This window comes from Pavona decussata, unplaced genomic scaffold, assembly GCF_977016875.1.
Source record: "Pavona decussata unplaced genomic scaffold, jaPavDecu1.1 SCAFFOLD_302, whole genome shotgun sequence".
NCBI classification, from domain to species: Eukaryota; Metazoa; Cnidaria; class Anthozoa; order Scleractinia; family Agariciidae; genus Pavona; species Pavona decussata.
The window spans coordinates 814737-830153 of record NW_028145698.1 but is presented as its reverse complement, the minus strand read 5'-3'; the positions used below and the strand labels follow the sequence as shown (position 1 = coordinate 830153).

General features: G+C 38.0%; 2 protein-coding genes across 3 annotated transcripts in view; one reads left to right on the top strand and one right to left on the bottom strand.

Moving 5' to 3' along the window:
* Nucleotides 1-9575, top strand: part of LOC146454383 (anthrax toxin receptor 2-like) — a 38992-nt gene extending 29417 nt beyond the window's left edge. For both annotated transcript variants that reach the window (XM_085095453.1, XM_085095452.1), the window contains exons 18-19: nt 405-485; nt 7579-9575. In XM_085095453.1, coding sequence (XP_084951579.1) covers nt 405-485; nt 7579-7605 — 108 coding nt within the window. In that variant the 3' untranslated portion in view covers nt 7606-9575. The remainder of the gene's footprint in view (nt 1-404; nt 486-7578) is intronic.
* Nucleotides 1709-7533, bottom strand: LOC146454384 (F-box/LRR-repeat protein 12-like). Its single transcript, XM_085095490.1, has 4 exons — nt 5821-7533; nt 4809-5065; nt 3436-3699; nt 1709-2393 (listed from the first exon to the last, which is right to left on the bottom strand). The coding sequence occupies exons 1-4, from the start codon at nt 6250-6252 to the stop codon at nt 2036-2038; spliced, it is 1311 nt and encodes a 436-aa protein (XP_084951616.1). The 5' UTR covers nt 6253-7533; the 3' UTR covers nt 1709-2035.
* Nucleotides 9576-15417: the final 5842 nt, after the last annotated feature.

Below are 15417 nucleotides of genomic sequence, written 5' to 3'. Positions count from 1 at the left end.
CGGGCCTATGTCTCCTTCTTTAATCCGAGTAACCGATCAGCGAATCTGAAAAAATAGGTCCCCAATGCGTACATGTGTCTAGTGCTGGGTAACTGAGTGACCTGCATTTTGCCCTTTCTTTTCTTTTTATATTAAAGTTTCGTTTCCTTGATCGTAAAGCTCCTTGTGTTTCTTTATCCGTCACTGGGGTTATTCAACCTCCATTCAGGTACCGACATCTCGAGAGTTAGCCCTAACGCTCGAAATGTCAGCACTCGAATCTCTTTACGGTGGCCAATCTACCTCAAGTTACCAACTCTGCTGATAAACCTAGCATTCGTTTTTCATCAGGTGGGTCAGATCTAGGGAAACCCTACACCGTGTAAATGCGCACTAGCTAACCACTCGACGTGTTGTGTTTGTAGATTAAAGTAATGGCCGGTGTTGATGCTGTGTCAACGGGTTATCAAAGAGTCGCCTCACACAGACCTCGACCAGGTGGAAACGTAAGTCGTGTTTAGTTTACAGCTCAGGGCCCGGTTGTTCAAAAGAGGGTTAAGTCTTAACCTGGGGTTAAATCGGCCTAACCTTGGGGTAAATTTTAACCGCAGGTTAGTTGCGTTGTTAGACGGAAAGTTAACACATACATCAGGTTAAAGAGCGGGTTAAATTTAACCCACTGAGCGAGTAGGGTTAAATAGCTAACCTCGGGTTAAACAAAAAATAAAAATGGCGAACTTGTTGGTTTGCGATTTAGGCCTGGGGCGACGAGAAAGGAGATTTAGAGGGTCTGTTTTATTTTTACCAATCTTGTAGCTGGCGATGTAAGTCGCAACACTCGACCAAATCACGCCCTTACCGCCGCTCCACCATGTTTTAATTGCCCTCAGGTTCTACGCTAGTGGAAATTTCCTTCACTTTATAGGCAACACCTTCGGTGTGGATAAGCCCACCGTTTCCAGAGTAATTATCGATGTGTCTTGTGCCCTGATTGCGAGACAGCCCCGCTTTATCACATGGCCTTCTACAAACGACGAATGTTACACAATTAAAAACGAGTTCTATCTTCGCGAGGATTTCCTTGTGTAACTGGATGCGTTGACGGAACCCACGACAAATTACAAGCGCCCACTTGCTCACCATGGCAACAGTATTCGAAAAGAGTATTATGGGTTTCTAACCTCAGGTTAGCCGCGTCTAACACGAGGTTGACTGACCGGCTCATTAACCGTACTTTGAGCAACGCTATATTAACCACGAGTTAATAAAGCTGCGATTAAAAAAATTAACCTTCGGTTAGCCCTAACCCGAGGCTAGTTTAACTTATCTTTTGAACAACTGGGCCCTGTTTAATTGGAAGATTGGTTTGAAATGAGTTAGAGCCTTCTTATCACGCTAAACCTTTGTACAAATTGCGCGTTTTGTCGTGCTTGGCACCGGTAGAGTTGGTGCTGTTACGCAAGGAAATTTTAACGCCTGGTTGGCGACGACGACGAGAACTGCAAAACAGGATGCAGAATTACACGCTGCAGCGTTCATGGCAACGTTGTGTAGCGCAGAAGACTAGTGTACTTCTCTTGCAACTCGAAATGCAATTTTCCGTTGAGAGAAAATTTGGAAAGAGAAAGTTTGATACGCGCCCTTTCGTCCGCCTCCCCTCCCCTCCCCCTCCCCTCCCTCTTCGCCCCCTTGACATTACGAAGTAGCGCATTGGAAAGTAGCGAACTGCTTCTCTCAGGATAAGCAGCAATTTAATGAGTAACTGCATTATTCAGGTAATTTACACGTAAATTGTTCACTTCGATACCAGAAGTGCCATTGTTTTTATAGTTACACGAGCTTATCGTCTTAAAAATGTTCGTTTCCCTATCGTCTCGAACTAAACAAAAACTTCGGAATCCTTCTTGTAACTTGTGAAAATCTTGTCCTGTGCCTTAAAAATACATAAAGCCCTACGTTTTGGTCGCACTAGACTTTTCAAAGTCAACGACTTGCGCCTTTTGCAGTTTTCCTAGAGGATTGGCTTTTCCCCTGGGGGATTACCCCAGGGAGAGGGTCAGTCCTGTTGCAGGCTCTGATCCAAGCTCACTGTTCGAGAATAGTTCACTGGCGCTGAGCAAAGCGCCCAAGGCCTCTCTGGGCCAACGTTTGTTACGAGACCTCCTCTTTGCAACGAAAAAAAGTTTGCCACTACAAACACTTTGGAATCACTGGGAATGAGATCCATTAACGCTGACGTAAGAAGCTGACAATGGTAGACTCTTAAATATAGCAACGAAGGACAGCTCACTACAAATCGGCCAAGCGCAGTGTTGGTAACCTCGCTACTGTAACTGAGGTCTAAGACTTGAAGCGAAGAGCAGTGACCTTGAGTCATTGCATTCAAGACCTCGTCGGTGATTGCGTGACCGTAGCTGGTGGGAAGAGAATTAAAAAGTGTGAAATTAGCAAGAAAGCTTTAAGGGGGAGTATCATGGGGTTTTTGACATCTTTTGTTGAAAATTATGAAATGAGACCTTCAATTAGCTGCCGAGTAATTCTAGAATGACGAGAGGAAAGAAATCAACTCATCAATTCTTGAAAGGAGCAACTCGTGATCTGTTCTGGGGCATTTTGGAAACAAAAATGGGAGAACTTGAAAAACATTAGCCTAATATTTTTCAAGTTTCAATCCATACCCGCCTACTCTGTCTCTGACTAGAGGCACTAATCGACAGTTTTATTGCACTGGGGTGAAAATTTATAACAAACTTGACAATTATTTCGTTGTTTCTGCTCACAGACAAACATTTTTGGGATTTGAAATGACATCAAATTTGCGTGACACTTTCCCTTTAATTTGCTTACACGGGAGGCGGCGTGACCGAGCGATAAGGATGCGAGACTTGTATTCCGGAGTTCCCGGGTCAACTTCCGCTCTTGCTACCTGCTGGAGTTGTTCTCAGTATCCCAGAGTTCAACTCCTCAGCTGCGCTTGTAAATAGTCAACTCGTTTGCCTCCTGCCAGTTGGCAGGATTTTTAACCTGTTTCTGTTGAATTTGGATTATTTGTTTCCCATCATTAGAGTGGAGTTTCTGAAAACTGGCTTGGTATAGCTAAGGGCACTTCCACCATAAGCAAAGCATTTACATTTTTTTACATGACCGAGCTAGTTTAAAGTGAATATGGCAGGAATTTTTTTTTTAATTTGCTTAATGAAATTTTCATGTTGTTCTCGTAAGAAAATCGAGAAAAAAACATTCTGATCAATTTTTCTTCCACGCGCTTGAGGCATATAAAAGCGTCAAATGTCACTTCCGGTTGCGTACGATACCGCTCAATACGGGAGACTGGGGATAGTAGAGCTGTGACGTCAATACAGGAACGCTTAGTCTCACGGTTTCTCTATTCCTCAGTTGTTTCATTCTGAGAATTCACAGTTCTGTCATAAACATTTTTTTTTTCTGCCAACTTACCCACAGCAACATAAGCGCAGATAGCGAAGAAATCGACAGCGTGGTAACATGGATTTCAAACCGTCTTGAGTAAGATGTCGGCACCACGACAGATCCACTTCGGAAATAACCGACTTCTCCCAGCGAACTGACCTTACAGCGTCGTCGGAAACGCTCGTGCCGTCGAGTACCAGGGACGTCAATGACGAACAGTTATTGATTAGCACAGGGAGGCTTTCCCCTTGGATGTTGTTGCATCTCCGAAGACAAAGCGATTTTAGATTCCTGTAATTGAGGTTTTACACAATAAGCTGGCATAATTTGAGACAAAATAGTAAATTATACATCACAAGCACAAGAACAAGGGTACATACAAACACTGACAGACGCAAACACGAACACAGGAGGAGACGGCAAGGGCGCTGGTGACCCGTCATTGAAACGAAACGATACGAGCCTGGAAGGAGTTCATACTGGTTCGTTCTTAGCTTATATTTATTTTTTCTTTTCTTAAAATCTGAATCTAATCGCCGTGAAATCGAAGCGATAATCACTGGTGGTTTACACCGACGATTGAAATGACCATCGAAGTTGATCAAAAATTGTGTTTAACCGCTCTTTATGTCGAAACGTATCAGGCAGTAAAAACAAAGCACACGTAGTTAAAAAATTCGCACAACAATATCCCATTTGAGAATGATGTATTATTCAGTAAATGACACAGGCATACTCGGAAAAAAATCCGAGTGCTCCTATTATGAGTCGAACCTAAGACCTTCCGATTACTAGTTTGGATGCTCTACGACTGAGCTACAGGAGACTCGTGGGAGCTAAGGCCATTAAACTAGGTTCATGAGACAAACATCCTGCGTACTCTAGGATAGGAATGTCAATGTCTGGCATACAGCTATTTCAATTAACGTTGTCGGATTAAAATCAAGCTAAAAGACAAGACCGCAATGTTTTGTGGGATTATTTTTTATGAATAATTTCATCAAAATCATCCCTGCACGTGCAGGTCATTGTACTGCTAATTACACCCTATTGTTTTCTCCAGGCATGACTGATTTTGATGAATTTATTCATAAAAATCCCACGTAAACTTGCGGTCTTGTCTTTTAGCTTCATGCTTTGAACCGACAACGTTAATTGAAATAGCTGTATGCGCAATGGAAAAATGATGTGATGGAATATTTTAAGCCTGGTGGCATACTCGGTAAAAGATCCGAGTGCTCCTATCAGGAGCCGAACCTAAGAACCAAATATCCCATTTCAAAGCTGTGTGCTTAGTGACCTGGCCTTTGAATAGAAGAGAGGCTGGAGTTAACTCCAGCCTCTCTTCCATTCAAAGGCCAGGTCGCTAAGCACACATCTCTAATATGAGCTCTTCTCACCTGCAGTATTCAGCGATGTAGCGTACCATTAGATCTGTAAGTAATGAACAGTAGCTGAACTCGAGTATTCTGACAGCCTCCATTGAGGCAAAAACTCGGCGTTTATCAGCTTCCATCTGGATGCTCGCGAATAACTGATCACTCAACCCAAGACACTGCAAACTTTGGAGACACAACGAGATTAATTTGAAGGCGCTTGGGTGACCTGAGCTGTGGCGTATATCCAGCTTTGTAAGGTTGCCTGGAAACGACTCCGCCTGAATCGAATGCAGAATAAATAGGGAGTTAGTTTGTAAAGAAATGCGAGAGCTGACGTTTCAAGTGTAAGCTCTTTCATCAGAGCGAATGTGCAAAGGGCTATTGCTCGAAAAGTCAGCTCGTGAATCACATTGCGGTGGCTAAATTTCCTTGCCAACTTGTGTGTGGGGGGTTTATATATTTCCGCTGCAAGAAATTGAGCATACATTTCTAATATTAAAAGCTTGAAGGACAGACCTGGGCCGGGTTGTTCGAAAGCCGATTAACGCTAATCTGTGATTAAAAGTTAACCGAAGTTTTCATCTCGCTCTTTAAAAGTGGTTTTAAAGCCTAATTTCAAGCTAACGGCAAAGAAAAGTTTAAGCCAAAACTGAGGGACAAAAATCTTTTTGGAAGAGCGATTAGTAATTGAACTCAAATGAAAGTTCACGTCAATCAAGGATTAGCCATCATAACAGAGCTGTAGTGACGTAAGTGCTAGACATGAAATAGCGCACGCGCAAAGAACGTCGACACGACAATTCACAATAGTCTACTTTTACCTATGTTCATTCAGTACGCCGTAGGCGTTTATCCACCAGGTTGACGGATGAAGAACTTTAAATTGTGTGAAATTTCAATTCCAATAACGATCAATTTGTTTTGCGATAACTTTTTTTCGAAAAATAAAATAAAGCATATTGAGGTTTTTGACAGAGGGGACATTTCTAGTGTCAACGATTTCTTCTCGTAATAATAATTGTTCTATACTCGCCTTAACCATGAAGTCTTCTACAAACGTTGCGGACTCCAGACATAAAACTCTTAGCCGTGGACAGTGCTTCACAAGAACGTGAAATACTCTAGGAGACAAAGTAAATCCTCCGAGATTAAGTTTGTAAAGGAGCGGCACCATGCGAGATCGAATAACTTTGATCAAACACATTTCGTTGAGTTTGTGAAAGCGCTTGAGGCTCACTGACTTCCACAGAGAGCTGTCGTACGCAATAAATCTCCAGCTTCTACATGCCTGCGCAACACGACACAAGTCTGCTTCGCTGAGAAAGCTGAAGATGAGTAACATTAATGTATCCGGAAAATCCTGGATATGCATTCTGTTCCCTCGTGTTAAGTGATGGAAAACTCCAGAAGGAACCCGAAGATTTTCGTTTCTTTTCGCGCCATCTTTGCACGCATTAGAACGCATTTTATCTGTTACGTCACTAATAGTTTATAATACCAAGAAGAGCTTAAAGGCCAAATTAGAGGGTACAACCCTTGCTTAGGACTGTCGCATGCGATTTCTAGAGCGCGCACTGCTCGCGTCATGCAAAAAATCGCACACAACTCTCGTCACTCAGCATTGCCTATACCTACGACATTTTTTTGTGACGCACACGAGTCGTAAGCGAGTTGCAGGTTTGATTTACACGAAACAATTCGTGTCGTAGGCCTGTTGTAAGCTTGTCGCTTGCGACAAAGTCGTACCGTTTAAATCACCCTTAAAGAAGTGTTCGATTTGTTCTCTTGCCTTGTTTGCGCCCATTAGAACGTTTGTCAATCTTTGTGACGTCATCATAATAGCGAAAGTTAATACCTCTCTTTTGACGCATTTCGACTTCATCGCATTTCTAACGGAAAGCCAGAAGACCTTTTCATACATGGCGAGAAGCACAAACAAACCAACAAAGGGGCTGGTTTTGAAATTCTAAAGCTCTTACTTGTCCCCAGTCTCCCACATTTATTTTCTGGCCCGGTGTGATAAGAGTGATTCCCGTCAATCCCTGCCCGCGCTTCGTACTTGTTCCCAATCTTGTTGGTATGTTTATTTGCACTCATTCCTCATTCCAAACCTGTTTCTATTTGCGCATTCTCTTTTAACCTGCCTAGTCCCAATCCCAATTAATTTTGGCGATCACTACGTATTTTCTCCTCACCTGTATCGCCATGTTCTCTTGTTCTTGACGAATCACATTTTGATAATTTCACAACCCCGACTTTAAATAAGGTTCCAACGTTGTTGTACAAAATTTTGTTGGTGCGACAATGTAGCACCGTATGTTAGATGATTTTGGATTAACATTTCTAAGTTGGATGAATGGTTGATTTCGTTCAAACATTTTGCCGAACAATTTTGTTTCACGCTTCGATTTGGAGACCTCTAACTGGGCATCAAAGATTACAACTCAAAACCATAAAGGACATCTTGGTCAACGATTTTGGAACGTGAAGCTAAGGCTAAATAAAAGGTTTAATTATGAAATAGTGCGAGAGCAGTTTAATTAGGGTACGTTCGATCGACCTTATTCCGGAATAGGAATACACACAACGATGACGAGAAATCCCTCATAAAAGATTTTAGGAGTTACTGGAGTACGAGACGGCTCTTAAATTCTCATGTGACAGCGATAGTTTGCAGAATTGGCCTCCCAAATTGGTTTAAAAAGAGAAATCTAACAGCTAGTCCGCTTATTCTTATTTCGGAATCCGATCAATCGAACGCAACTTTAATGTATTATTCTTTTTCTTTCAGTGGCTGTACTCGTCAGATCCTGTGTGATTCAAGATAGAACCTAACGTTGTTCTTCGGAGCTCAACTTGTTTTAAAGGGCAGTGTCACCAATTTTTAGTGTGCCTTTGAATAGTGGAGAAATATATCTGTATCGATTTAAATGTTACAGTGCAACGAACTCAACCGGGGCCACCCAACATTGATCAGCCAATCACAGGTCACGTTTACAACAAAGGAGTCTGGCATTGGTAGTTTGTAAACCAATCAAAAACGAGAACATTTCTTTAAATTTCAATGTGTGGCTTTGGTAGTTTGTAAACCAATCAAAAACGAGAACATTTCTTTAAATTTCAATGTGTCGGTTCTATCAGTGGCCCCGGTTGAGTTCGTTGCACTGTAAAATAATGGTTCAGTATTGTTAACAATTGCCCTGCGAGTATGCAAAATCTAGTATTTGTTAACTTTTGCTGGGGATGGCTTGGATGGAAATGGATTACAACTTGAAAAAGTTGGCCAATTTTTTCAAGTTCTTCCTGTGTATTTTGGAGAATTTGCTAAAAACGGATTTCTAGTTTGTTTCTCATTGGAGAAATCTGTTAATATTTTCCCTAAGGTGCGCTACGAACAATTTCATGTGAGAGAAAGAGGTTCCACGTTGAAAATTTTGAGTATAGCTTTGTTCAAAATACAGCAAAATTTGCATGACTGTGCTCCTTTAAAAACTACCGTCCTTTGTAGTAAGCGACGGAAAAATGAACTCAATTTTTTTGTCTTTACCGTGACAGTAAAACTGTTGAAATATAAATCAGTGATGTTAGATAACTGTGCTGTAACAGTTGTACAGCAAATGGTACATTATAGGAAAATACTAGCTAGAAACATATTTTTTATTAATTTCATGACTGTCAGAGTCACAAGATATCAGGGACTTTAAGAAACACTACGGCAACGGCAACGAAAACGTCGCTTGAAAATATAAGGTCGCGTTACTTTTACCACTTTGCGATCATACCAATTCGTTCAACTTGTACAATGTGGTCGAACTATCCAGTAACAGAACAGGTGAGAACAGCGTTCAAGTTGAGACAGAATGAAAAATTTACCTTCATACACTCACGTTCTCCACAAACCTTGAATTTGGTTATTTCACGTTGTTGTTTGGACGAGCACGGTGAAGAAATGTACCAAAATTTAAAACGCACGTACAGGGCCTTTGTTTTTCTCATTAAACCCAATTGTTTTGTCATGTTGCCGTTGCCGTCGCCATAGTAGCTTCTTAAACACCTATTAACTTGTTCATATGCCTAGTAATTGTACATTTTTATTTGTAGTATAACAGAGCATTTCATCCCAAACGATGCGTCCCTGTTTATATCCAGTCTCTATTTAAAAGGCTTCTTTTTTTAATGTTCATTGGTTGTTTTGTATTTCTAAAAGGAGAAACTAGCCCTCAGCTTATACCAGAAACTAGAACTGTACTACAAATAGTTTCGTTTGATTAGTTAACCAGTGTGCTCAAAGTCAATTGCAGTCTGTTAATAAAGACAGATCAGACTAACAACGAAGCTTAGATATTAACTAGTTATTATATAAACACCAACGAAGTACCAAGTGAGCTTTCGCGAGAAAACATAATATCTGCACACGTGGAAATAACATGTTATCTTCACACGTGAACAGATCATCGTTATGGTTGCATAATAAATTTCGCCTTTTGCATCGATTTGGTATTTCACTGGTGTTCATATAATAAACAGAACATTACATGGCCGCTTGGAGATACGAAATTTCTCTTCTCGTGTTGAAAAATATTTCACTTTTTCGCTGCGCTCAGTCGTGAAACATTTTGCAACACTCGAAGAGAAATTTCGTATCTCCGCGCAGTCATGTAATATCCTCTATATATGAATACATGATTTTGCAAATCATATATCCATAGAATTGAAAATCGTTTTTGACAAATAGCAACAATCGATAACAATTTTTTTAAATAAACATTAAACGAGAACTTGGTTTGATTTTTGCTTGCTTTACTGTTGTCACCTCCTCAGTAAAGATTTATTCCAAGCATAGGCCTTATCACGGTTTTCGCCACGAGTAGGCAAACACGTCTTGAACAAACAGTGTTTAAATGGAAATCCGATGTCAAATAATTTTCATAAACCATCGCTTCTGAAAAATTCATGAATTGGAAACTTTTGGCACTATTATTATTATTATTATTATTATTATTATTATTATTATTATTATTATTATTATTATTATTAAAGCCCTATCTGAGACTGAGCAAGGGGCCAGCCTCATGCAGCCTACACTGTTTTCACGAAGGGTTACAAATCCAAGTTAACCTATTTCATGCACATTATGGAGACGTTTGAAAATACGTTGACCCTATTCAAGAGGCGATCGATGACTTACTCCTCCCAACACTATTCGGTCAAACGGAGCCCCTCCCTAGCGATCTGCGTCAGCTTGTTACTTTGACACCCGCTAAAGGAGGGCTAGGCGTACCTGACTTACAGTTTGGAGCTCCACAGCAGTTTGCTGTTTCTACGACAATAACAGCATCGCTGGTAAATTCTATTACCACACAGAGCACGTTCATGGTGGCAGGCATCCTAATACTATACACTACGGATTTACGCCTAATTTTCATTCTTATTTTAAAGACTTAGGTCTAATTTTCATCCTAATACTATTGACTATAGATTTTGTCCGAAGTTTCGTCCTAAGACTATACACGATGGATTTTGGCCTAATTTTCATCCTAACACTGTAGGCTATGGATTTTGGCCGAATGTTCATCCTAATGCTATAGACTGTGGATTTTGGCCTAGTTTGCGTCCCTATACTATACACTATGGATTTTGGCCTAGTTCTCATGCTAATACTATACACTGCGGATTTTGGTCTAATTTTCATTCTAATTCTATACACTATGGATTTTGGCTTAATTTTTATCCTAATACTATACACTGGATTTTGGTCTAATTTTCATCCTAATACTATACACATGGATTTTGGTCTAATTTTCATTCTAATACTATAGACTGGATTTCGGTTTAATTCTCATCCTAATACTATATACATTGTGGACTTTTGGCTTATTTTCGTTCCAATACTATGCAATATAGATTTTAGCTAAATTTTCATTTTAATACTATACACTATGGATTTTGGCCTTAATTTGATTCTTATACTATAGGCTATGGATTTTGGCCTATTTTTCATCCTAATACTAGAGACTATGGATTTTGGCCTAATTTTCATCCTAATACTATAGGCTATGGATTTTGACCTAATGTTCATCCTAATACTATAAACTATGGATTTTGGCCTAATTTTCATCCTAATACTATACATTATGGATTTTGGTCTAATTTTCGTCTTAAAACTATACACTATGGATTGTTGCCTAATTTTCATTCTAAAACTATACACTATGGATTGTTGCCTAATTTTCATTCTAAAACTATACACTATGGATTGTTGCCTAATTTTCATTCTAAAACTATACACTATGGATTGTTGCCTAATTTTCATTCTAAAACTATACGCTATGGATTTTTGCCTAATTTTCATTCTAATTCTATACACTGAATTTTGGCTAAATTTTCATCCTAACACTATAGACATGGATTTTTATCTATTTTTCATTCTAATACTATAGACTGAATTTTAGCCTTAGTTTCATCTAAATACTATACACTATGGATTTTGGTCTCATTTTCATACTAATACTATACACTATGGATTTTGGTCTAATTTTCATCCTAATACTATACACTATGGATTTTGGCATAATTTTCATACTAATACTATTTTGGCCTAATTTTCAGCCTAATACTATACATTATGGATTTTGGTCTAATTTTCATTTTAATTCTATACACTATTGATTTTGGCTTAATTTTTATCCTAATACTATACACTATGGATTTTGGTCTAATTTTCATCCTAATACTATAGACTGGATTTCGGTTTAATTCTCATCCTAATACTATATACATTGTGGACTTTTGGCTTATTTTCGTTCCAATACTATGCAATATAGATTTTAGCTAAATTTTCATTTTAATACTATACACTATGGATTTTGGCCTTAATTTGATTCTTATACTATAGGCTATGGATTTTGGCCTATTTTTCATCCTAATACTAGAGACTATGGATTTTGGCCTAATTTTCATCCTAATACTATAGGCTATGGATTTTGACCTAATGTTCATCCTAATACTATAAACTATGGATTTTGGCCTAATTTTCATCCTAATACTATACATTATGGATTTTGGTCTAATTTTCGTCTTAAAACTATACACTATGGATTGTTGCCTAATTTTCATTCTAAAACTATACACTATGGATTGTTGCCTAATTTTCATTCTAAAACTATACACTATGGATTGTTGCCTAATTTTCATTCTAAAACTATACACTATGGATTGTTGCCTAATTTTCATTCTAAAACTATACACTATGGATTTTTGCCTAATTTTCATTCTAAAACTATACATTATGGATTTTTGCCTAATTTTCATTCTAAAACTATACACTATGGATTGTTGCCTAATTTTCATTCTAAAACTATACACTATGGATTGTTGCCTAATTTTCATTCTAAAACTATACATTATGGATTTTTGCCTAATTTTCATTCTAAAACTATACATTATGGATTTTTGCCTAATTTTCATTCTAAAACTATACATTATGGATTTTTGCCTAATTTTCATTCTAAAACTATACATTATGGATTTTTGCCTAATTTTCATTCTAAAACTATACATTATGGATTTTTGCCTAATTTTCATTCTAAAACTATACACTATGGATTGTTGCCTAATTTTCATTCTAAAACTATACACTATGGATTGTTGCCTAATTTTCATTCTAAAACTATACATTATGGATTTTTGCCTAATTTTCATTCTAAAACTATACATTATGGATTTTTGCCTAATTTTCATTCTAAAACTATACACTATGGATTGTTGCCTAATTTTCATTCTAAAACTATACATTATGGATTTTGGTCTAATTTTCATTCTAAAACTATACACTATGGATTGTTGCCTAATTTTCATCCTAATACTATACATTATGGATTTTGGTCTAATTTTCGTCTTAAAACTATACACTATGGATTGTTGCCTAATTTTCATTCTAAAACTATACACTATGGATTGTTGCCTAATTTTCATTCTAAAACTATACACTATGGATTGTTGCCTAATTTTCATTCTAAAACTATACACTATGGATTGTTGCCTAATTTTCATTCTAAAACTATACACTATGGATTGTTGCCTAATTTTCATTCTAAAACTATACGCTATGGATTTTTGCCTAATTTTCATTCTAATTCTATACACTGAATTTTGGCTAAATTTTCATCCTAACACTATAGACATGGATTTTTATCTATTTTTCATTCTAATACTATAGACTGAATTTTAGCCTTAGTTTCATCTAAATACTATACACTATGGATTTTGGTCTCATTTTCATACTAATACTATACACTATGGATTTTGGTCTAATTTTCATCCTAATACTATACACTATGGATTTTGGCATAATTTTCATACTAATACTATTTTGGCCTAATTTTCAGCCTAATACTATACATTATGGATTTTGGTCTAATTTTCATTTTAATTCTATACACTATTGATTTTGGCTTAATTTTTATCCTAATACTATACACTATGGATTTTGGTCTAATTTTCATCCTAATACTATACACATGGATTTTGATCTAATTTTCATTCTAATACTATAGACTATGAATTTTAGCCTAAGTTTCATCTAAATACTATACACTGGATTTTGGTCTCATTTTCATTCTAATACTATTTTTCATCCTAATACTAGAGACTATGGAATTTGGCCTAATTTTCATCCTAATACTATAGACTATGGATTTTGGCCTAATTTTCATCCCAATACTATACACTCTAGTGTCCGGACCAATTATCACCCCAATTCTATGCAATATAGTTTCAGTACTAATTTCCATACCTAATACTATACACTATTTTTTTCCGCCTAATTTGAGACAACAGCCTTAACCCGTCTCCTCAAGAACTTATCACCAATTTGAAATAAATGGTTGAAAGTGACTTCTCAAATAAAATCTAAGTTTATCAGCATTGCAGAGAATGTTTTTATATTTGAACTGCAAGGTTTAGTGTTTTCTACTCAACCAGGAGAATTTCCTGGAGTTGTCCCCAATGCTTTAGTTTACAGCTGTAGTTTAGTAAGCTCAGAGAGAAGAACTTAAACATATACAGGGCAATAAATTGTTATTTTCGCATTAAAGTCTTCAACAGTATTATTTTGTCGCAAAACCGAAACTGGGTTCCATATAAGGTAGTAGACCCACGCAGACTTGCGTGCGTCGGCGCGAGTTTATGACGTAAAGGGTGGCACAATCAATTTTTTTCTAAAAATAAATTACTTGGTGCAACACATGGGTTTGCGTGGACCCCACGCTTACGGTCCCCATTCCCGATTATGGCTCCTGATTCCAAGCGTTTGAAAGAGTGCAGGAAGGTGAACATTCTTGGCTACCCATATCTAGAGCCTATGTACAGATGGATGTTGTCTCAGTATTCGCACAGTCAGAAATCGAGCCGAGTATTTTTTTAAATATGTTACAAGAAGTTGGCCGCAGCGATGAAAGAGGTAACCTTGTTGTAAGGAAAACACACAGTCAAAGAGCAAGGAAACACCAAACCACAGTTTTAAGAAATCTATGCCCTTTATTGAAAGATACATTAAAACGCTACTGATAACGAAATATTAGCTCTAAGCATGCATATTTGAAACAAATAATGGTTTTATCTGGTTGCCTGGGTGCAAGAGGGCAGCATCGTCCAAGAATTCAGACCTTCGAGCCTCTGATACGTTAGGTATCTATCGCAGACTATACCTTGAATAGAACACTATTCTTAGCCGTTAACAAATATAACCGAGCAACAGAAAAAGCAAAACACTCACACGGCAATAGCCATTCCCGAGTTGCTTTGAACCTCATCAAGAAAGCGAGGCTAAGTGCAAGTTTTTCCTATGAAAATGAGTTTCATTCATATGCAAACAAAACTAATTTTCATATGAAAACGTTGCACTTAGCCTCGCTTTCATAATGAGGTTCACAGCAACTCGGAAATGGCCTATTAGTTACAAGATAAAAAACTCTTACGATGTGTTCTTATCCATCAGACACCCAATATTTCCTCTCGTCGAACCGTGCTTGAAACGAAAACCGGTGCTCCTTTTTTCCCTCGCTCGGCAGCAGTTAAACTGCAAGGTTTCCTCTAGACTACAAGCTGTCTCTTATTCTTCTTTTCAGGGATAATAAAGCCAGTGAATCGAGCGAGAACGCATGAAAATGGCTTTACGCAAATGTGGCATCCACTCGCTAGAGGCATTTCTCTCGCGAGCGCTAGTTTGCTTCGCTCGCTTCACTATTCCTGAGAAAATAAAAGACAACTACAACTCTACGTCTTCCCGCGTCGAGTTTCGACAGGTCACTTTTTACACCTTGGTGATTAATTTATTGATACTTCAGCTTTTAGTTTCACAAAAAAAACTCGCGGTAAACAAGCTTATGTTTACCTGACACACATTTTAGACTAACAGCAAGTTCACCATTCCCTCATCAATTCTTCCTCTCGCCTAGCATCTTCTGATCATTATTTCTTTCAAACGTTTGTGTTTTCCTCTCCTTATCTCGTATTTATGAAAAAATAAACATCTTTACTTTGCCTATGTTTTAACTAAATATAAAGCTTATTGACTTTGCTAATAAAAAGCAATTAAACGAGAAAAAAATCATCCCTTTGAGCCCCAGTG